The 23,683-nt window shown below is 37.8% G+C and overlaps 5 protein-coding genes across 5 annotated transcripts; all 5 read left to right on the top strand.

The window, feature by feature from the left end:
- The first annotated feature begins 336 nt into the window (after window positions 1–336).
- LOC135262449 (olfactory receptor 52K1-like) lies at window positions 337–2,070 on the top strand. Its single transcript, XM_064349469.1, has 2 exons — window positions 337–556; window positions 950–2,070. The coding sequence occupies exon 2, from the start codon at window positions 1,006–1,008 to the stop codon at window positions 1,978–1,980; it is 975 nt and encodes a 324-aa protein (XP_064205539.1). The 5' UTR covers window positions 337–556; window positions 950–1,005; the 3' UTR covers window positions 1,981–2,070.
- A 4,975-nt stretch (window positions 2,071–7,045) lies between these two features.
- Window positions 7,046–9,016, top strand: LOC135262450 (olfactory receptor 1F1-like). Its single transcript, XM_064349470.1, has 2 exons — window positions 7,046–7,168; window positions 7,628–9,016. Exon 2 carries the CDS (start codon window positions 7,689–7,691, stop codon window positions 8,661–8,663), a length of 975 nt encoding a protein of 324 aa, XP_064205540.1. The 5' UTR covers window positions 7,046–7,168; window positions 7,628–7,688; the 3' UTR covers window positions 8,664–9,016.
- A 1,727-nt stretch (window positions 9,017–10,743) lies between these two features.
- Window positions 10,744–12,654, top strand: LOC135262452 (olfactory receptor 52E4-like). The gene is made up of 2 exons (XM_064349471.1): window positions 10,744–10,873; window positions 11,623–12,654. The coding sequence occupies exons 1-2, from the start codon at window positions 10,817–10,819 to the stop codon at window positions 12,652–12,654; spliced, it is 1,089 nt and encodes a 362-aa protein (XP_064205541.1). The 5' UTR covers window positions 10,744–10,816.
- A 3,792-nt stretch (window positions 12,655–16,446) lies between these two features.
- Window positions 16,447–17,418, top strand: LOC135262453 (olfactory receptor 1F1-like). The gene has a single exon (XM_064349472.1). The coding sequence runs from the start codon at window positions 16,447–16,449 to the stop codon at window positions 17,416–17,418; it is 972 nt and encodes a 323-aa protein (XP_064205542.1).
- A 2,601-nt stretch (window positions 17,419–20,019) lies between these two features.
- LOC135262454 (olfactory receptor 52K1-like) lies at window positions 20,020–21,082 on the top strand. The gene has a single exon (XM_064349473.1). It carries the CDS (start codon window positions 20,062–20,064, stop codon window positions 21,034–21,036), a length of 975 nt encoding a protein of 324 aa, XP_064205543.1. The 5' UTR covers window positions 20,020–20,061; the 3' UTR covers window positions 21,037–21,082.
- Window positions 21,083–23,683: the final 2,601 nt, after the last annotated feature.

A 23,683-nucleotide genomic window follows, 5' to 3' on the forward strand; every position in this document is an offset into this window, starting at 1 on the left:
ATGAAAAGTTTCATAGGCTTCGGTGTAACGGCTTTGGAATTATTGGCATTTTTGTGACAAGCTATGGCTGCTGCAAATTCACTGAATCCTCCCATGGCCATTTTTTTGACATAACCATTAGAAAAGTAACTATTTTTTATAAATAGCAGGTCACAGTTGTTTGAGGAGAGAGGGGGGAAAAAACAAACCATTCCTGTGGTACATGGTCCCCTAAATGAACAAATAAATAATCCCAAGCACGGAACATAAAATCAATTGCCATCATTGTGTCATGTTGCACCAATTAGACATGAGCATTTTTTTGTGTCCTGTTCCCTTGGTGTAATGTTGTGTGTCAACGCTCCAGGATATAAGAACAACAGTGAACACTTTGACTCACCACAGTTTTTTTTCCAAATGAACTATCATCAAGTTCAAGGACATATATATATACATATACTAAAAGAGAAATATCGAAAGACATCGGCTTCCTAACAATAGAAAAAGAGTCCTTCTATACGAGAAATAGAAACATTGACAACAAATTTGGTCCATCCCAGTTTGCCAAAAGGAAGTGGTAAGTATTAGGCGTACCTTAATGCATTCCTTAATTTATTTATTTCAAAGGCTGCAATTTTCTGCTTCGCTCAAAGTGTATAGAAATTATACTAAGGGACAAGTGAATCTTAAATAATTTGACTGTGTTTTAAAAAAGTAACAAATGTATCTTTAAGAAAAATAAACCTTATGCAGAAACAAATATATTTCATCAAAAAACCTAGAAGTGGGAACTAGGAAACTGGGACACGCAACATCTATTAAAATATACAATAATCAACAATATTTAAATAATAAATCGGAGCTAGTGATGTTTCCGTAGCTAAGTATTTGACAAATCATCTGTTGTTAATGTTATAATATTTGGGGCATTCAGTATTGTAGATAATAGTAACATCATTTTTATTTTCAGGTCCTAAAGGATTTTTTCAGGGGGGTGAGAAACAGTGGGGAACAGACTAACCTACAATGATCCCTTTGAATTCAATAATCTTTTTAAATGCCACTATTGTGCATCCTGAGTTCTTTTTCATAAGTGGGTTTTCCGGTATTCCCCACACAAAATACTTCTACATATTCTTGTGCTTTGTTTATACTCTGTCTGTACTGGGAAACACTTTTGTCATGTTTGTGATTTACGCTGACCACTGTCTTCACAGTCCAAAATACATTGCAGTGTTTAATTTGGCTGTGTCTGACTTGTGTGTAAGCACTGCACTTGTTCCTCCACTGATTGACACCTTCCTGTTTAAATCGCAGTTAATCTCTTATGAGGCCTGCTTGACTAATATGTTCTTTTTTTTTGCATTTCTCACTATGCAGTCTTTCACTCTCACTGTTATGTCCTATGATAGATGTGTCGCTATATGCTTTCCACTGAGATACAAAGAGATTGTGACTAATAAATCGATGTTGGTGATCACAGCTATAACATGGATTATTGCAGGACTGGCTAATGTCATAGCTGTGCTTTTTATCAGCAGACTGTCATTCTGCAAATCCATTGTGATAAACAGTTATTTCTGTGATCACGGACCCACGTTCCGTTTGGCATGCAATGACAACACTCCAAGTAATGTGATTGGCCTGTCATCTCCTGTTCTCGTTTTTTGGCTTCCATTACTTTTTATCATAGGCACCTACATTTCTATAGCCAGAGCGTTATTTAAAATTGCTGCAGCCTCAGAGCGCCTCAAAGCCATGAAAACCTGCACCTCTCATTTGATCTTGGTGGGTATGTTTTATCTTCCTGTATGTGTCACCTATGGAGCAATCGGACCCACCATTCACCAGAACATCAGGATCATTAATACATCTCTGGCGACCATTTTGCCTCCTATGCTGAATCCAATCATTTACTCACTAAAGACAGACGAATTCACGGAATGCATTAAAAAGCTGTACAGAAGAAACAAGATACACATCCCTGTATGGAATAAATGAATAAATGTTTTATTCGCAAATGATTCAGTGGCAAGTTTAACCATAATAATTTTTCCAAATCCTTCAATTTACTGTGAACCGTAAGAGCGATTAACAATTTCTATTCAATGAATGGGAATACAGTGATTGATATAAAAACTACCCAACTTGGTTGTATTTATTATTATTATTATTATGATTATTATTATTATTATTATTATTATTATTGTTGTTGTTGTTATTAACAGTAGTATCTAGTAGTATCTAATTTACCCGGTGTTCCACCTTACCACTGCTGAGAGCACATTTAATTGGCTTGTTAACGAGCTGTTAACAAGCCAATCAAACCCTTTGTTAAATGTTTCCTCTTTTTGAACAGCCATTTGTATTCCCCAGCCCTGCTCATTCCTGCAAGCCTCACTCCTGGTGCAGGAGAGCGCAGGAGGCCGCATTATCACCTGTGAAATATTCGCTCTTTAACGACTGCTTATTTGAGCGCTGCAGTCGACAAGCTGAGCCTGCAGACATGTGCTGGAAGGAAACATCCAGACGGGCGACACATTAAAGGAAACACTTGAATAAATGGGCAGAGAAACATAACGAACACAGGTGCTTCCATACAGGTGTCTTGCAAGATACAATTAAGCAATTAACAACCTATCATGCTCTGTGGCATGTATAAAAATGCAGAGCAGGCCTGGTTGCCCTTGATTTTGGATCAAGATGGCGAGAAGAAAAAGATCTGAGTGACTTTAAAAGAGGGTTCATTATTACCGGTCAAACGTACAAACAGGAGCTGTCTCGTTGTTGTTGATGCTCCATAAATATCTTCAAGAAACTCCTGAGCAAAGTAGTTGAGTTGAGTAGTTCTGTACAAACGATATAGCAATGTCCATTAGTGACAGCATGAGACAACGGTTTTCTCCTACAGTGTTGACACAGACACAAACTGGCGTAGGCCTCATGCCTGCACTAAATTACTTTTCATTCAATGTTACCCTGGCTCTGGCCATAACTCACATATAGTATGTAGTGAAGTCATCAGATGATTTGAATTAAAGCTCAGGACTCGGAACTTGGCCTGACTTTTAAAGGGATATTTGACTTTTGTACAAGTTCTTTTGTGAAGCTTACCCCTGTTAACCGCATGTTCTTCCTGGCTGTCCAGTCTGAGGCTTCTTTGAATATCCGGTGTATTTTCAACACTTTTATTGCCTTATGAAAGAAAAAGATCTGGAAGTTATTTTGAAGTGATGCAGGATAATGTATTCACATTGGTGCGTGCTTTAAAAAAACGTAACTGGCTTTGCTGTATTTCTATGCAGTAGCCAGTCTGAAAAGAATTTCTTTGTTTATAGCTAAACTGAGTATGAAAACCTTATGACATTAGTACTTTCTTTTGTCAACCTATTATCCCCCTTAGTTGGTTTGTGTTTTAAAATGATCAATTTTGGCGAGGTCGGGGAAAATGAGTGGGAGTGAATAGGAACTGGAAACCCGAATAATGGGCAAATATTTTATAAGTGTGGCTGATTATGCATTCTTCTGAACACATAATCCTAATCACATGATGAGCGATGGTCGATTCTTGCGTGGAATTTCTCCGCCTCTAAAGCATAGGCCTAAATCAAGGCACAAGCAAGGCCTTGATTTAGAAATTTTTTAAATCAAAATCAAATCAACGTGTTGATTTTAGGACTACACAAATTAGTCAACACGGGGCACCACAATGCGTTCCCGCAGACCAGGGACGGACGTCAGTTTGATTCAGATTTTGTCGAGGAACTGCGCACCCGGCTTGGAATTGATAAAAACTAGAACACCTCCTTGCCGTCCCATGTCTGAAGGGATGGTGGAACGGGCCCAACTGCTCTATTAAGGACAAATTGGCAAAGCACTCTTTACACCTGTGGTCTCAAACTCGTTGCCATGGAGGGCCGTGTGTATGCAGGTTTTAATTCCAGCCAATTAATGCTGCCTTAATTGAGTTCAATTACTCATCCAGCCATATGTATTTAAATGCATTGAAGCACAGAATATAGGCACGTTTTTATTTGGGTCACAATGTGGGTCACCATAGACGCCGGGTCACCATTATGTGCAAACCTGCATCCCTAATTCAGCAAATAAATGAACTAATTATATAATCAAGATCTGAGACTGGAATAAAAACCAGCATACGCACGGCCCTCAATGGCGCTGAGTTTGAGACCACTGCTTTACACCAAAAGGGGGCGAGCAAATTAAGTTTGCTTATAAAACAAGTGTCCACTCCACCACCAGACATACACCATTCTTTATGGCTCGTGGCAGAGAGGCTCGTCTTCTTCCTGCAGACCTTCTCTCCTGGGATTCGCCAGTGCAATCAAACACCACCCCTGGCACGCTCAGATGCTATGCCAATTCACTGTTGAAAAGACATCATGATGCTTTTGGTTCTGTGGCAATGTGCTACAATGTAGGATTCCACTCTTAGTATCGCTGTTAATGGGAGTATCCCGTGAGGGGGCTGTTATTAATAACAGGGAGCCGTTATTAATTATTAGTTGAATTAAAGGTGCAATGGGGCAGTGACAACAGATCTGCTGGTTCAAATCCCAGATGAGGCACTGCCATTTTTGCCATTGAGCAGAATAATTAACATGAACTGCTTCACTAAATATTCAGCAATATGAACTAATAATATACAAAAATATAACTTGTGTGAGTTGCTCTAGATGAGGATGCCTGTTAAAACAAATGTATCTAAATAAATAAAAAATGCAGCGCTGTTGTCTCATCCACTGAACGCATGTTTAGACTAATGAGCTGAAGGATGACAGTGGTCTCACGGGCATGCGCTTTGTCAAAGTCCTCAAGAGTCGTTAGAAAAGAGTCAACATCTCTTCATTAGCAGCTCAATTAAGGATCACGCACCTGAGACAAATGATGCTCGGTCAGACTGGTACCCAGAGGCAGTGGGGTGATGTAATTGTCTTTGTTTGTAGAGATGATTGACAAGCCTATTAAATCCCTTCAGATGCCCTTCTTACACCATCCAATCTCCAAACCACATGAATAAAGCCTGAAGTTTGGATAAACTATAAACTGCAGCATGAAAGCATGTTTGCTTGCGTTCTGGATGTTTGTGCGTTTACCAATGGTGCGCTTGTGTGTGCTAGGGCTCCTGATGCTAGTGATGGAAGAGGCTTCCAGAACCTCGTTTGGGGCGGAGCTACACTGTGTTGTGAAACACAGCCTTTTTTTTAAACCAATCAAATAGTCCTAACATCAAAACACAATTATTTGCTCAAATCAGTGAGTCGCTGATATCATATAGTAAACCAGCCCATTTTCGGATGAAACGGCAAATATCACTTCCACATCACTACCTGATACCACAGATTTTACTAAGGGTCAGTCGGACTCCCTGTTCCCTACATTGGATATGCCGTCTCCCTTCCATTAAAAGCTGAAAAATAACAAATTCTAAACCTTGTAAAAAGCTATTGCATCACAGGAAACTCCTATAACTAATTAAAGTCTCCTGTCATTACTGTAACTCTTTAAAGTGTAAGTACGTGATTAGAATGTTCTTATCTGAACATTCCAATGCCGATGTAACAATCACTACTGGTAATTGAAAGCAACAGAGTTCCAGAACACTGACTTAAAATCTTGAAAATACATTCCAAATAATAATAATAAAAATAAATAAATAAATACTACTCTTCAAAGAGTTAAAAAATATATGTGCTTATGCTTTGACTGTGTCTGAACTACAAGACAAGTTCACAGGGTTCCTGAATGGCTCAGCCAATAAAGGCACCCAACACCAGTGCAGGCTAGGACCTGTAGTTTTCACCTTACAAATCAGAGATTAAGATACAATATGTTATTACCCAACTACAAACAGCAGAGACCAACACAGGGATGATTTTCTTCTGTAGTAAATTTTTGCTTGGCATATGTGAAATGATATGGCCTATGTGAAATGAAACTGAGCCCCAGACCCAAGTCCACAGGAGAAGTCTGTGTGCCTCTTTGTTCCAATTGGCTCAGCAGGCAACCAGTCACATTCCAGGAAACGTGCCTGCGAAATGGTAAAATGAAAGTTTACGATGAAATCCTAGGCCTCAGTCATAGGGTCTTCAAAGTGTCCTGAAAAAATGATATTAAATATTTAGATACTAGATTTTATATTTATTTCTCCTTTTCTCCATTTGCACCTGCGGTTTGGAACACCTACTCTGCACTGCTCATCGCGAACTCTGTCGCTGATTCAGGATAAAGCAGGGAAGCAGGTGCAGGTCCATCGCTATCATTTCCCCATTCACAAGATAGCAGGGTATAACGATAATAATAATAATAATAATAATAATAATAATAATAATAATAATAATGTCTAAAATTAGAATACAAATGTAAAAGTTAGGAAGAGCAGCGATAATTACTCGAAGCACTGTCCCAAGTTTGAACCCCAGCCTTCTGTGTGGAGTCATCATGTTCTCCTTGTGTCCGCATGGGTTTTCTCCCACAGTCCAAATGAAGGCATTCAGGTTAGGCTATTTGGAGAGTCTAATATGCCCATAGGTATGTGTGTGCGAGTAAATGGTGTGTGGGCCCTTTGATGGATTAACGACCTGTCCAGGGTATATTCCTGCCCACTGCATGCTAGGATAGGTTCTTGTAGATGGAGATCACCTTTGTGTGTGACTCACCTTTGTTGATTTTATTGTCCTGTGTGTGCCTTTTCTATTTGTTGAGGATGTCAAACCCATAGAATATTTATTTTCTGTAATATTTCAAAATTATACTGTAAGCCAGAGTTCTAGAACTCCATTGGTTTCAATTACCAGTAACGATTGTTACATCAGCATTAGAATGTTTAGTTCAGAATATTCTAATCACACATTTGTCATCTCACCCCCTAAAGGGTTAAAGAAAGGCTCTCAATAAAGCAAACACAATCAAGCCTTATCATTGCATCATAGTTCATTTATTTTAAACAATCCTTAGCCAGTTCTAGTTCCCTAATGAATTGACACTACAGAGTATAAAAACTGCAGTACATGAACCTTACTTTCCCAGTACATTCCATAATCAAGTCGAGAGATGTACACCCTACTAATGCAACATACTGTTATGCATTAGTTTCCTTACTATAGAAAAATCATTTTTCGATTTACTGCCAACATTTGTGGTCTGGACAGTTAGTCTCCAATTATTGGTAAGTATTAGCAGTACCTTAATGTATTTCTTTATTCATATAATCTAATGTGATGCCATTCACCATCTAGCTTAAAGTGCATAGCAAGGAAATCACTTTGAAAATGGATTGTTATAATAATGCGTTTTTAAAAAAGTAACAAAAGAATATTGAAGAATTTGAATATAGAGCTAAAACATATTTCATTAAATGTTTTGACATGATATGGGAAAGAAAAAATTAATTGTAAAGCTAGCTCTTGCCTTCAGAGAAAAAAGTATGGAATGAGAATATAATATTTGTATATGTTCTATGATGTCACAAAAGTGATCACTGAAAGTATGGCAAAAAGAATTCACAGAATGTTCTTCAGTCACTAAATAATGGATTGAATGTAATCTTGGAATTTTGTCTCTTGATTTATTTGTTGTGTTCGAGCAATTCAATACTGTAGCTTAACCTAAATTTTCTTATTTGCAGGTCCTAAAGGACTGTTTTTTGTTCAAAGGGTTAGATAAAGCAAAGAGCAAACAAACCTACAATGAGCCCCCTAAATTCCACCTCCTTTTTGAACGCGACTATTGAGCGTCCTGAGTTCTTTTTCATAACTGGTTTATCTGGTATTCCACACACAAAATACTACTATGTGTTCTTGTGCCTTGTTTATGCTGTGTCTGTACTAGGAAACACTTTTGTCATGTTTGTGATTTACGCTGACCACTGTCTTCACAGTCCAAAATACATTGCAGTGTTTAATTTGGCTGTGTCTGACTTGTGTGTGAGCACCGCACTTGTTCCTCCAGTGATTGACACCTTCCTGTTTAAATCACAGTTAATCTCTTACGAGGCCTGCTTGACTAATATGTTTTTTGTTTTTTGGTTTCTCTTTATGCAGTCTTTCACTCTTACTGTTATGTCCTATGATAGATGTGTTGCTATATGCTTTCCACTGAGATACAATGAGATTGTGACAAATAAATCGATGTTGGTGATCACAACCATATTTTGGATTATTGCAGGATTGGCCATTTTCATAGCTGTGGTTTTTATCAGCAGACTGTCATTCTGCAAATCCATTGTGATTAACAGCTTTTTCTGTGATCATGGACCCACGTTCCGGTTGGCATGCAATGACAACACTCCAAGTGTTGTGATGAGTTGGTCACATCCTGTTCTGATTTTCTGGCTTCCATTACTGTTCATAACGGGGACATACATTTGTATAGCCAGAGCGTTATTGAAAATTTCAACAGCCTCAGAACGACTCAAAGCCATGAAAACCTGCACCTCTCATTTGATCTTGGTGGGTGTGTATTATTTTCCTGTATGTATCATCTATGGAGCAATCGGCTCCATCGTTCACCATAACGTCAGGATTATCAACACATCTTTGGCGATGGTCTTGCCACCGATGTTAAATCCAATCATTTACTCACTGAAGACAGAAGAATTCACAGAATCCATTAAAAAGCAGTACAGAAGAAAGAAGATACACATCACTGTAATGAATAAATGAATAAATGTTTTATCCACAAATGATTGACTGGTAAGTTGCTCATTTTTAAACATGCTCATTTTTACAGACCGTCCAATTAACTGTGAACTGTAAGGGCAATCAGAAAATTTAATAAAATGAATGGGAACACAGTGATAGATAGAGTTGAATTTACACACTGGACATTTTACTGTGTGTCCGTCTTTGCGGCAGACTGCAAACATGTCAAGTTTCAAACAAAGGAAAATGTGTTTGTAAATCAAAACACAACTCCTCATCCTTACTCTGAACTGCATATTATGGCCTGCATGAACCCCACTGCCACCCCGACCCGAGGTACATTGAAGTCAATTACATGCTGAAAAAATGCTTTTACAATAAAACAAGATCGTTCCTCATCGTTATTAACTGCTGTAAGCAATGAATCTCTAATGCAATAATAAAAAATTTAAAAAAAGCTACAAAATGTCGGGCTAAAATATTTTGTTGATTATGTTTGTTATTACTTTTTTGCGCTCTTTGAGTTTACGTGTATGTTTGATTTACATAAGCATAGGTAAACAAAAAAAAAAAATCGAAAAACTTTAATGGGGGAAATACATCTTCAGCTATCATGCTTTTACACAGACTTCCCCAAGTTGAGTTTTGTAAAGACAAGCTCAGGCACATAAGCTGGGGGCAGCCTAGCGCAATGGAGAGACAAAACATCTATCTATACTGAAAAGTTGCTTATCAATTCCACAGAGAATGCTCAGCTTTGGTGATTTGCTGGGACCATACGCAAACAGATCGGTTATGTTTGATGCAGTTGCTGTGTAGCTATTCTGTTCAGTTTGTTTTAAGTGTTAGTTCCAGTGAAAATGCTAAAATATGTCGGTGGAATTATCTCTGTGAAATCTAGGTCTATCATTTCTGTAACTACAGAATCCACAATTATTCATCCCCACCCTAAAGGCTTTATCAACTTCATCACACTTGCAGTGAATGAAGTTTGTGTGATTATATGTGCAAAATTATTTTGATAGCATTTATTTTGGGAAAGTCATATCAAAGCATAAGTCATTCAATTACTGAACAGCATGCCAGAGTAGACAGCAGCATGTTCGCTCCTGGGGTAAAGGTTGTTGTCTATTGTCTGGTGGGGGGTTTTGTGAAGAAATTAACACAAACTGCTTTTATTAATTCACTGAGTCGATTTTTTCAACATTTATTTTAAAAACACAGTTATTTAAGCCCAAATATTTTGTAAAGTCGTGGAAAGAGGAGGCTATAGCATTTACGGTGTTGGAAAAATGATAATTTTTAAGTCTCCAAAGCCTGATGGTGTCACTCTGGGCTATCTAGTGTTAAGGAAACTCTCACTCGCTATCTCTTTGTTGGTGTTCTGAAACTCAGTTGCTTTCAATTACCAGAGGTGCGTTCAAGTTCAGCGAACAAGGCGAACGTTTGCAAACTATTTCAAACTTTTTTCCGTTAGCTTTGTGTTTGCCGCGAATGTTTGCAAACATAAGCGAATGGTCTGAAAAGGTAGTTTGCAGCGAACAAAAATTGACACTGAACTGAGGGAAATGTTCCCAGATGGGTATTTCAATTGAAGATGTCGTTAAGTGTGATCACTTGTTTCAATAATGTTATTGCTAATGCTGGCCAATGTTATTATTGTTCGCTAGCTAGCTAGCTTTTTATTGTCTATGATCACAGAAGCGGCTGTACAAACGCTCTCGTCACCGTGTCTGTTTACGTTTAATGCAAATAATTTGGAATGTTTGTAAAAAGCTGTTCAAATTTAACTGTTCAAAGAAAACATGTTCGCCACGAACATTCGCCTCTGTTCGCTGAACTTGAACGCACCTCTGTACTAATTCTTACGTCAGCATTAGAATGCTCAGTTCAGAATATTCTCATCGTGTATTTGTGATCTCATTCTTTAAAGGGTTAATGAAAAGCTCACAATAAAGCACACACAATCAAGTGTTATCATTGCATCATGGTTCATTCATTTTAAACAGTCCTTTGTCAGTTGATTTACCCTAATGATTTGATGCTACAGAGTATAAAAACTACAACATATTGCTTTTCGAACACATTCCATAATCAGGACGGGAGATGTGCATCTACTAATGCAAAATACTGTTATGCATTAGTTTCCTGACCATAGAAAAATATTCTTGTACATGATATTTTCATTTATGACAATTTTTGTGGTCTGGACAGTTCGTCAACAATTATTGGTAAGATTAGCAATACTTCAATTTATTTCTTTATTGATATAATCTAACGTGATTCCATTCACCAGCTAGCTTCATGTGCATAGCAATAAAATAAGTTTTAAAATGGACTTCAAAACTACTGTACTATGTATTAAAAAAATTTACAAAAGCATATTGAAGAATTTTAATGAAGAGCAGAAACAAATTTAATTGAATGTTTGGACATGATATTTTTCCAAACCTTTCCTCGTTAAAATTCATGAAACAATCATGAAATATCAAATATTTCAATATATATGCTTTCCACTATACATTGTTGATCATTTTTGTTGCATCGTTCTGATAGAACCTGCTACTGCCAGGTGTAACTGAAAAACAATTTGTCTTTAATTTAAATAGAAAATATTATAGTCTATACAGATTGCCATGGGAGTTGTACGTATGGGAGAGAAACATTTAACTGTAAAACTAGCTCTTGCTTTCAAAGAAAAAAGGATAGAATGAGAACGTAATATTTGTATGTGTTCTATGATGTCACAAAAGTGTTTAGTATGTTCAGTGTGACAAAGGAGAATTCACGGAATGTTCTGCAGTCACGGATTGATTAGGTTGAATGAAGCCTTGGAATTCTGTCTCTTGAGACACACAAGATAGCAAAATCTGAGCTTGATTATGTTGATTAAGTATTTGACAAACCAGACCTTGTTAACTGTGTAGTGTTTGATAAATTCATTTCAGTAGGTTGGCCTATTTTTTTCATTTTTTTTCAGGTCCTAAGGGGCTGTTCTGTCAAAAGTGAGAGACAGCGAAGAGCAAATAAACCTGCGATGAGCCCCATAAATACAACCTCCTTTTTAAATGCCACTATTGTGCATCCTGCATTCTTTATCATAAGTGGATTTTCTGGTATCCCCAACACAAAATACTACTACGTGTTCTTGTGCTTTATTTACATTGTGTCTATACTGGGAAACACTTTTGTCATGTTTATGATTTACACTGACCACTGTCTTCACAGTCCAAAATACATTGCAGTGTTTAATTTGGCTGTGACTGACTTGTGTGTAAGCACAGCCCTCGTTCCTCCATTGATTGACACCTTCCTGTTTAAATCACAGTTAATCTCCTACGAGGCCTGCTTGACTAATATGTTTTTTGTTTTTTTGTTTCTCTTCATGCAGTCTTTCAGTCTCACAGTTCTGTCCTATGATAGATGTGTTGCTATATGCTTTCCACTGAGATACAATGAGATTATTACAAACAAATCAGTGCTGGTGATCACAACCATATTTTGGATTATTGCAGGACTGGCCGTTCTCATACCTGTACTTTTTATTAACAGACTGTCATTCTGCAAATCCACTGTGATTAACAGCTTTTTCTGTGATCACGGACCCACATCTCGTTTAGCGTGCAATGACTACACTCCAAGTTTTGTGATGGGTGCAACTCAGCCTGCTATGTTTTTCTGGCTTCCATTGCTGTTCATAACAGGAACATACATTTGCATAGCCCGAGCGTTGTTGAAAATTGCATCAGCTTCAGAGCGTCTTAAAGCCATGAAAACCTGCACCTCTCATTTGATCTTGGTGGGTGTGTATTATTTTCCTATGTGTATCATCTATGGAGCAATCGGCTTCATTGTTCACCATAACGTCAGGATTATCAACGCATCTCTGGCGATGGTTTTGCCGCCTATGCTTAATCCAATCATTTACTCACTGAAGACCGAAGAATTCACAGAATCCATTAAAAAGCAGTACAGAAGAAAGAAGATACACTTAACTGTATTTAATAAATGAATACATTTTTTAATCACAAATGATTGGCTGGAAAGTTTAACCATGTTCATTTAATCATGTTCACTGGCAAGTTTAACCATGTTCAATTAACTGTGAACTGTAAGAGCAATTGACAAATTTAATCAAATGAATGGGAATACAGTAATAGATAGTTAATGTTGAATTAACAAACTGGACATTTTACTGTGTCCAACTTTTCTGCAGATTGAAAATATGTCAAGTTTCAAACATATGCGACATGTGTTTACAAATCAAAACATAGGTACTCATCCTTACTCTGAACTGTGTTGTATGGGCTGCATAATCCCTACCATCATCACTACCAGAGGGACACTGCAGTCAATTATAAACTGAAAAAAATGTTTTTATAATAATAAAAGTTCCTCATAATCATTATCAACTACTGTATGCAATGAATACCTAATGCAATAAAACAACTACAAAATGTAAGGCTGAAATGTTTTGTTGATTTTGTTTGGTAATATTTTTTCTTCCATCTTTGTTGAAGCCGCAGTTTACCTGTATGTTTGATTTGCATAAGCTTGGGTAATTTAAAGAAAAAATCGAAAAGTTTCAATGGGGGAAATACATCTTCAGCTATCATGCTTTTATTCCAACTTTGCCAAGTTGTATTTTGTAAAGACAAGCTTCCAGGACATGAGCTGGGGGCAGTCTAGAGTGATCGGGAAACACAACATCTATCTATACTGAAAAGTTTCTTCTCTGAATATCTCCTTGGGGGGCAGGTAAGATATGAGTCAGTGCTGGGTTACAAAACCATATATTGCAAAACTATTTTCTGGACTTAAAGGACACAATTGAATCAATTTAAATGTTTGTATTTCTAGATTATAGTGGTTTTGTTATATTGACCAAGGGAAAATGCATCAAGACATTATGGGAACACTGAGAAAAACGCTTAAATGTTCATGGAAATGGAAAAATAGTAAAATAAATAAAAAGTGCATTTAAAAAAAAAAGTAATCAATCAATCAATCAATCAATCAATCAATCAATCAAATTTTATTTGTATAGCGTATTTTACAGCAGTTGTCACAATACGCTTCACAGACAACCCTGGCCTAAACCCCCACAGGAGCAAGCCTAAGGCAACAGTGGCAAGGAAAAACTCCCTGTGGCAGATGGGAAGAAACCTTGGAAGTAACCAGGCTCAAGGGGGAAACCCATCCTCCTCTGGTCGGCTCAGGGTGCCGACTGGTGACCAACATGTCAGTCAGTTTTATAAGGTTTATGATGTGGCTCAGATGATGGGTGGGGCTGGGTGGCGGTGATGGGGAGCAGCAGGTGGCGACAGATGTGGGCAGTGTGGAGGCAATGACGAAAGAGGGGCTGGACCGCAGAGGTGGGGGAGACCAGACGACTCTCGAAGCACTCTTGAAGGTTGGGGCAAGAGCCCCAAGTCATCCACCACATTCGACCAGCCTTCTCCTTAGAGTGCGTTGTCACACAGCCTATGCACTGTTGCTCTCTTCATATTAATTCCACAGAGGACGAGCAGCTTTGGTGGTTTGCTGGGATCGTACGCAAACAGATCGGTTATGTTTGATGCAGTTGTTGTGTAGCTATTCTGTTCAGTTTGTTCTAAGTGTTAGTTCCAGTGAAAACATAAAAATATGTCGGTGGAATTATCTCTATGAATTTCTAGGGCTATCATTTCTGTAACTACAGCATCCACAATTATTCATCCCCACCCTAAAGGCTTTATCAACTTCATCACACTTGCAGTTAATGAATTTCGTGAGATTATGTGTGCAAAATTAGTTTTTCTTTTTTTTTTGTTGCCATTTTTCTCCCATTTTCTTCCCAATTTAGTCGTTATACCAATTCCCTGTGTGAATCACAGTCCTGGTCGATGCGCTATCCTCTGTTGGTCTGGGGAGGGTGTAGACTACCACATGTCCCCCTCCGATACATGTGGAGTCGCCAACCACTTCTTTTCACCTGACAGCGAGGAGTTTCACTGGGAGAGCGTAACGTGCGTGGAGGTTCACGCTATCTCCCCCTGAACAGGTGCCCCAACCAACCAGTAGGTGTCGCTAATGCAACGATCGGGACTCATACCCTCACCGGCTTCCCACCTGCCAACACCGCCAACTGTGTTCGTAGGAAGGTCTTACCATGCCAGAAGTACCACTGCAAAATTAGTTTTGATAGCACTTTGTTGGGTAATTCATATCAAAGCACCATCATTCAATTACTGAACAGCATGCCAGAGTAGACAGCAACATGTTCGCTCCAGGGGTAAAAGTTGTTGTCTATTGTCTGGCGATGGGTTTTGTGAAGAAAATATAACAAACTTCCCATATTAATTACAGAGTTGATTTTTTTAAATTAAATTTTTAAAACGCAGTTATCTAAGTGCAAATATTTTGGAAAGTCATGGAAGGAGGAGAATATAGCATTTATGGTGTTGGAGTAATTATAATTTTCAAGTCCAAAGCCTGATGGTGTCACTCTGGGCTATTTAGTGTTAAGGGGGACTCTCACTCACTGTCTCTCTGCAGGTGTGTGTGTGTGTGTGTGGGTGTGTAATTCAGAAACTTACACACCCACACACACTTGTCACCCAGTACTGGTTGTTACCTCAGCATTAAAATGTTCAGGTCAGAATGTTCTAATCACATATTTGTGATCTCACCCCTTAAAGGGTTAAAATAAGGCTCATAAAAAAGCACACACAATCAAGTGTTATCGTTGCATCATAGTTCATTAATTTTAAACTATCCTTTGACAGTTCTATTCCCCTAATGAGTTGACACTGCAGAGTATAAAAACTACAGCATAAGAACCTTGCTGTTCGAACACATTCCACAATCAAGTCAAGAGATGTACATCTACTAATGCAACATACTGTTATGCATTAGTTTTCTGACTATAGAAGAATATTCTTGCATATGATTTTTCCAATTACAATAACATTTGTTGTCTGGGCAGTTAGTCTACAATTATTGGTAAGTATTAGCTGTACTTAATTGTATTTCTTTATTCATATATTCTAATATGATGCCATTCACCATTTTGTTAGATGTGCATAGCAATAAAATCACTTTGAAAATGAATTGCAAAACAATTATAGTATGCTTTTTAAAAAAGTAACAAAATCATATTGAAGAATTTAAATGTTGAACAACAAAATATTTCATTGAATATTTTTACATGATAATGTTCCAAAATTTTCTTGTTAAAATTCCAGAGACAAATGTGATATATCAAATATGTCAAAACATATACTTTGCACTATGAATTGTGGATCATTATTTAGAATTTTTTCTATCAAAAGAATGTATTTTCTTGGTGTAACTGAAAAGCAATCAGTCTTTCATAAGAATACGAAACATTACAGTCCATAGATATTGCCATAAAAGTTCTATGTGTGGAAGAGAAAAATGTAACTGTAAAACTAGCTCTTGCTTTCACAGACAAAAGGATGGAATGAGAATGTAATATTTATATCTGTTTTATGATGTCACAGAAGTGTTCATTGAAAGTATGACAGAAGAAGAATTCACAGAATGTTCTGCAGTCACCGATTAATGGGTAGAATGAAGCCTTGGTATTCTGTCTTTCGACTGTTTTGTTTGAGACACACAAGATAATATATCTGAGCTTGAACAGTATATGTAGCCATGTATTTCACAAACCACACATTTGTTATCTTTGTAGTGTTTGAGAATTTCATTTCTGCAGGTTAGCCTATTTTGTTTTTATTTTCAGGTCCTAAGGGGCTGTTCTGTCAAAAGTGAGAGACAGCGAAGAGTAAACAAACCTGCAATGAGCTCCTTAAACTCAACCTTTTTAAACACCACTATTGTGCGTCCTGAGTTCTTTTTCATAAGTGGTTTATCCGGTATTCCGCACACAAAATACTACTACGTGTTCTTGTGCTTCGTTTATACTCTGTCTGTACTGGGAAACAGTTTTATCATGTTTGTGATTTACACTGACCACTGTCTTCACAGTCCAAAATACATTGCAGTGTTTAATTTGGCTGTGTCTGACTTGTGTGTAAGCACTGCACTTGTTCCTCCATTGATTGACACCTTCCTGTTTAAATCACAGTTAATCTCCTACGAGGCCTGCTTGACTAATATGTTTTTTGTTTTTTGGTTTCTCTATATGCAGTCTTTCACTCTCACTGTTATGTCTTATGACAGATGTGTCGCTATATGCTTTCCACTGAGATACAATGAGATTATTACAACCAAATCAATGCTAGTGATCACAACCATATTATGGATTATTGCAGGACTGGCCGATCTCTTACTTGTAGTTTTAATAAACAGACTGTCATTCTGCAAATCCATTGTAATAAAAAGCTTTTTCTGTGACCACGGACCCACGTTCCGTTTAGCATGCAATGACTACACTCCAAATATTGTGATGGGTGCAACTCAGCCTGCTCTGATTTTCTGGCTTCCATTGGTGTTCATAACAGGAACATACATTTGCATAGCCAGAGCGTTGTTGAAAATTGCAACAGCCTCAGAGCGACTTACAGCCATGAAAACCTGCACCTCTCATTTGATCTTGGTGGCTGTGTATTATTTTCCTATATGTATCATCTATGGAGCAATCGGCTTCATTGTTCACCATAACATCAGGATTATCAATGCATCTCTGTCGATGGTCTTGCCGCCTATGCTTAATCCAATCATTTACTCACTGAAGACAGAAGAATTCACAGAATCCATTAAAAAGCAGTACAGAAGAAAAAAGATACACTTAACTGTATTTAATAAATGAATACATTTTTTAATCACAATTGATTGGCTGGAAAGTTTAACCATGTTCATTTAATCATGTTCACTGGCAAGTTTAACCATGTTCAATTAACTGTGAACTGTAAGAGCAATTGACAAATTTAATCAAATGAATGGGAATACAGTGATAGATAGTTAATGTTGAATTAACACACTGGACATTTTACTCTGTGTCCGTCTTTTCTGCAGATTGAAAACATGTCAAGTTTCAAACATATGCAAAATGTGTTTACAAATCAAAACATAGGTACTCATCCTTACTCTGAACTGTGTTGTATGGGCTGCATAATCCCTACCACCATCACTACCAGAGGGACACTGCAGTCAATTATAAACTGAAAAAAATGTTTTTATAATAATAAAAGTTCCTCATAATCATTATCAACTACTGTATGCAATGAATACCTAATGCAATAAAACAACTACAAAATGTAAGGCTGAAATGTTTTGTTGATTTTGTTTGGTAATATTTTTTCTTCCATCTTTGTTGAAGCCGCAGTTTACCTGTATGTTTGATTTGCATAAGCTTGCGTAATTTAAAGAAAAAATCGAAAAGTTTCAATGGGGGAAATACATCTTTAGCTATCATGCTTTTATTCAAACTAGACTACCACATATCCCCCTCCGATACATGTGGAGTCGCCAGCCGCTTCTTTTCACCTGACAGTGAGAGAGCGTAACGTGCGTGGAGGTTCACGCTATCTCCCTGCTGAACAGGTGCCCCGACCAACCAGTAGGAGTCGCTAATGCAACAATCGGGACTCATACCCTCACCGGCTTCCCACCTGCCAACACCGCCAACTGTGTTCGTAGGAACGTCTTACCATGCCGGAAGTACCACTGCAAAATTAGTTTGATAGCACTTTGTTGGGTAATTCATATCAAAGCACCATCATTCAATTACTGAACAGCATGCCAGAGTAGACAGCAACATGTTCGCTCCAGGAGTAAAAGTTGTTGTCTATTGTCTGGCGATGGGTTTTGTGAAGAAAATATAACAAACTTCCCATATTAATTACAGAGTTGATTTTTTTAAATTAAATTTTAAAAACGCAGTTATCTAAGTGCAAATATTTTGGAAAGTCATGGAAGGAGGAGGATATAGCATTTATGGTGTTGGAGTAATTATAATTTTCAAGTCCAAAGCCTGATGGTGTCACTCTGGGCTATCTTGTTTTAAGGGGGACTCACTCATTGTCTCTCTGCAGTTGTGTGTGTGTGTGTGTGTGTGTGTGTGGGTGTTAATTCAGAAACTGCTGACTCCTGACCGAATTGCATCAGATGGGTGGGAAGAGAAGATCCAAATCCAAATAATATTGATCAGTTTCAGGGGCGGAAAACATTACAAATGTATAAGATGAATTGAAAAGGAGGTTTAACCTTTAGAATATTCCTTTTTTAAATGTTTTTACACAAAATTAGTGCAGTCTTCCAAAACTCAGTTGCTTTCAATTTCTAGTACTGATTCTTATCTCAGCATTAGAATGTCAGGTCAGAATATTCTAATTACATATTTGTGATCTCACCCCTTAAAGGGTTAATGAAAAGCTCACAAAAAGCACACACAATCAAGTGTTATCATTGCATCATCGTTCATTAATTTTAAACAATCCTTTGTCAGTTCTTTTACCCTAATGCATTGACACTACAGAGTATAAAACCTACAACATTTTGCTTTTCAAACACATTCCATAATCAAGACAAGATATGTGCAGCTACTAATGTAACATACTGCTATGCATTAGTTTCCTGACCATAGAAACATATTCTTGTACATGATTTTTCCTTACTGACAATTCTTGCGGTCTGGACAGTTCGTCTACATTTATTGGTAAGTATTACGTTACCTTAATTTATTTCTTCATTAATATAATCTAACATGATGCCATTCAGCAGCCGGCTTGATGTGCATAACAATAAAATCACTTTGAAAATGGACTGTTAAACTATTGTACTATGCATTAAAACATTTTCAAAAGCATATTGAAGAATTTTAATGAAGAGCAAAAAGAAATGTAATTGAATGTTTGGACATGATATTGTTCCAAACTATTCCTAGTTAAAATTCCTGAGACAAATGTAAAATATAAAATATTTCAATATGTGTGTTTTCCACTATACATTGTTGATCATTTTCGTTGCATTGTTCTGATAGAACCTGCTACTTCCTGGCGTAACTGAAAAACAATCTGTCATTCATTTAAATAGAAATCATTATAGTCTGTATAGATGGTCATGGGTGAAAACTTTAACTGTAAAACTAGCTCTTGCTTTCAATGACAAAAGCATGGAATGAGAACGTAATATTTGTATGTGTTCTATGATGTCACAAAACTGTTCACTGAAAGTATGACAAAGGAGAATTCACAGAATGTTCTGCAGTCACTGATTCATCAGGTTGAATGAAACCTTGGAATTCTGTCTCTTGATTTTTTTGTTTGAGACACACAAGACAATAAAATTTGAGCATGTTTATGTTTCTAAGTATTTGACAAACCACACATTGTTAACTGTGTAGTGTTTGATAAATTCATTACGGTAGGTTAGCCCATTTTTTCTTTATTTTCAGGTCCTAAGGGGCTGTTCTGTCAAAAGTGAGAGACAGCGAAGAGCCAACAAACCTACAATGAGCCCCATAAATACAACCTCTTTCATTAACGCCACCATTGTGCATCCTGCCTTCTTTTTCATAAGTGGATTGTCCGGTATTCCCCACACAAAATACTACTACATGTTCTTGTGCTTTGTTTATACTCTGTCTGTACTGGGAAACACTTTTGTCATGTTTGTGATTTACACTGACCACTGTCTTCACAGTCCAAAATACATTGCAGTGTTTAATTTGGCTGTGTCTGACTTGTGTGTGAGCACTGCAATTGTTCCTCCAGTGATTGACACCTTCCTGTTTAAATCGCAGTTAATCTCTTACGAGGCCTGCTTGTCTAATATGTTCTTTGTTTTTGCGTTTCTCACTATGCAGTCTTTCACTCTCACAGTTATGTCTTATGACAGATGTGTCGCTATATGCTTTCCACTGAGATACAATGAGATTATTACAAACAAATCAATGCTGGTGATCACAACAATATTTTGGATTATTGCAGGATTGGGCATTCTCATACCTGTAATTTTTATTAACAGACTGTCATTCTGCAAATCCACTGTGATAAACAGCTTTTTCTGTGATCACGGACCCACATTCCGTTTAGCATGCAATGACTACACTCCAAATATTGTGATGGGTGCAACTCAGCCTGCTCTGATTTTCTGGCTTCCATTGGTGTTCATAACAGGAACATACATTTGCATAGCCAGAGCATTGTTGAAAATTGCAACAGCCTCAGAGCGACTTAAAGCCATGAAAACCTGCACCTCTCATTTGATCTTGGTAGGTGTGTATTATTTTCCTATATGTATCATCTATGGAGCAATCGGGTTCATTGTTCACCATAACATCAGGATTATCAACGCATCTCTGTCGATGGTCTTGCCGCCTATGCTTAATCCAATCATTTACTCACTGAAGACAGAAGAATTCACAGAATCCATTAAAAAGCAGTACAGAAGAAAAAAGATACACTTAACTGTATTTAATAAATGAATACATTTTTTAATCACAAATGATTGGCTGGAAAGTTTAACCATGTTCATTTAATCATGTTCACTGGCAAGTTTAACCATGTTCAATTAACTGTGAACTGTAAGAGCAATTGACAAATTTAATCAAATGAATGGGAATACAGTGATAGATAGTTAATGTTGAATTAACAAACTGGACATTTTACTGTGTCCAACTTTTCTGCAGATTGAAAATATGTCAAGTTTCAAACATATGCGACATGTGTTTACAAATCAAAACATAGGTACTCATCCTTACTCTGAACTGTGTTGTATGGGCTGCATAATCCCTACCACCATCACTACCAGAGGGACACTGCAGTCAATTATAAACTGAAAAAAATGTTTTTATAATAATAAAAGTTCCTCATAATCATTATCAACTACTGTATGCAATGAATACCTAATGCAATAAAACAACTACAAAATGTAAGGCTGAATGTTTGTTGATTTTGTTTGGTAATATTTTTTCTTCCATCTTTGTTGAAGCCGCAGTTTACCTGTATGTTTGATTTGCATAAGCTTGGGTAATTTAAAGAAAAAATCGAAAAGTTTCAATGGGGGAAATACATCTTCAGCTATCATGCTTTTATTCAAACTTCACCAAGTTGTATTTTGTAAAGACAAGCTTCCAGGACATGAGCTGGGGGCAGTCTAGAGTGATCGGGAGACACAACATCTATCTATACTGAAAAGTTTCTTCTCTGAATATCTCCTTGGGGGGCAGGTAAGATATGAGTCAGTGCTGGGTTACAAAACCATATATTGCAAAACTATTTTCTTGACATAAAGGACACAATTGAATCAATTTCAATGTTTGTATTTCTAGATTATAGTGGTTTTGTTATATTGACCAAGGGAAAATGCATCAAGACATTATGGGAACACTGAGAAAAACGCTTAAATGTTCATGGAAATGGAAAAATAGTAAAATAAATAAAAAGTGCATTAAAAAAAAAAAGTAATCAATCAATCAATCAATCAATCAATCAATCAATCAATCAATCAAATTTTATTTGTACAGCGTATTTTACAGCAGTTGTCACAATACGCTTCACAGACAACCCTGGCCTAAACCCCCACAGGAGCAAGCCTAAGGCAACAGTGGCAAGGAAAAACTCCCTGTGGCAGATGGGAAGAAACCTTGGAAGGAACCAGGCTCAAGGGGGAAACCCATCCTCCTCTGGTCGGCTCAGGGTGCCGACTGGTGACCAACATGTCAGTCAGTTTTATAAAGTTTATGATGTGGCTCAGATGATGGGTGGGGCTGGGTGGCGGTGATGGGGAGCAGCAGGTGGCGACAGATGTGGGCAGTGTGGAGGCAATGACGAAAGAGGGGCTGGACCGCAGAGGTGGGGGAGACCAGACGACTCTCAAAGCACTCTTGAAGGTTGGGGCAAGAGCCCCAAGTCATCCACCACATTCGACCAGCCTTCTCCTTAGAGCCTATGCACTGTCGCTCTCTTCATATTAATTCCACAGAGGACGAGCAGCTTTGGTGGTTTGCTGGGATCGTACGCAAACAGATCGGTTATGTTTGATGCAGTTGTTGTGTAGCTATTCTGTTCAGTTTGTTCTAAGTGTTAGTTCCAGTGAAAACATAAAAATATGTCGGTGGCACTATCTCTGTGGAATTCTTGGCCTATCATTTCTGTAACTACAGCATCCACAATTATTCATCCCCACCCTAAAGGCTTTATCAACTTCATCACACTTGCAATTAATGAATTTCGTGAGATTATGTGTACAAAATTAGTTTTTCTTTTTTTTTTTTGTTGCCATTTTTCTCCCATTTTCTCCCCAATTTAGTCGTTATACCAATTCCCTGTGTGAATCACAGTCCTGGTCGATGCGCTATCCTCTGTTGGTCTGGGGAGGGTGTAGACTACCAAATGCCCCCCTCCGATACATGTGGAGTCGCCAGCCGCTTCTTTTCACCTGACAGTGAGGAGTTTCACTGGGAGAGCGTAACGTGCGTGGAGGTTCACGCTATCTCCCTGCTGAACAGGTGCCCCGACCAACCAGTAGGAGTCGCTAATGCAACAATCGGGACTCATACCCTCACCGGCTTCCCACCTGCCAACACCGCCAACTGTGTTCGTAGGAACGTCTTACCATGCCGGAAGTACCACTGCAAAATTAGTTTGATAGCACTTTGTTGGGTAATTCATATCAAAGCACCATCATTCAATTACTGAACAGCATGCCAGAGTAGACAGCAACATGTTCGCTCCAGGGGTAAAAGTTGTTGTCTATTGTCTGGCGATGGGTTTTGTGAAGAAAATATAACAAACTTCCCATATTAATTACAGAGTTGATTTTTTAAAATTAAATTTTAAAAACGCAGTTATCTAAGTGCAAATATTTTGGAAAGTCATGGAAGGAGGAGGATATAGCATTTACGGTGTTGGAGTAATTATAATTTTCAAGTCCAAAGCCTGATGGTGTCACTCTGGGCTATCTTGTTTTAAGGGGGACTCACTCATTGTCTCTCTCTGTGTGTGTGTGTGTGTGTGTGTGTGTGTGTGTGTGGGTGTGTAATTCAGAAACTTGGTGCTGACTCCTGACCGAATTGCATCAGATGGGTGGGAAGAGAAGATCCAAATCCAAATAATATTGATCAGTTTCAG

This window comes from Anguilla rostrata, chromosome 9, assembly GCF_018555375.3.
Source record: "Anguilla rostrata isolate EN2019 chromosome 9, ASM1855537v3, whole genome shotgun sequence".
NCBI lineage: Eukaryota > Metazoa > Chordata > Actinopteri > Anguilliformes > Anguillidae > Anguilla > Anguilla rostrata.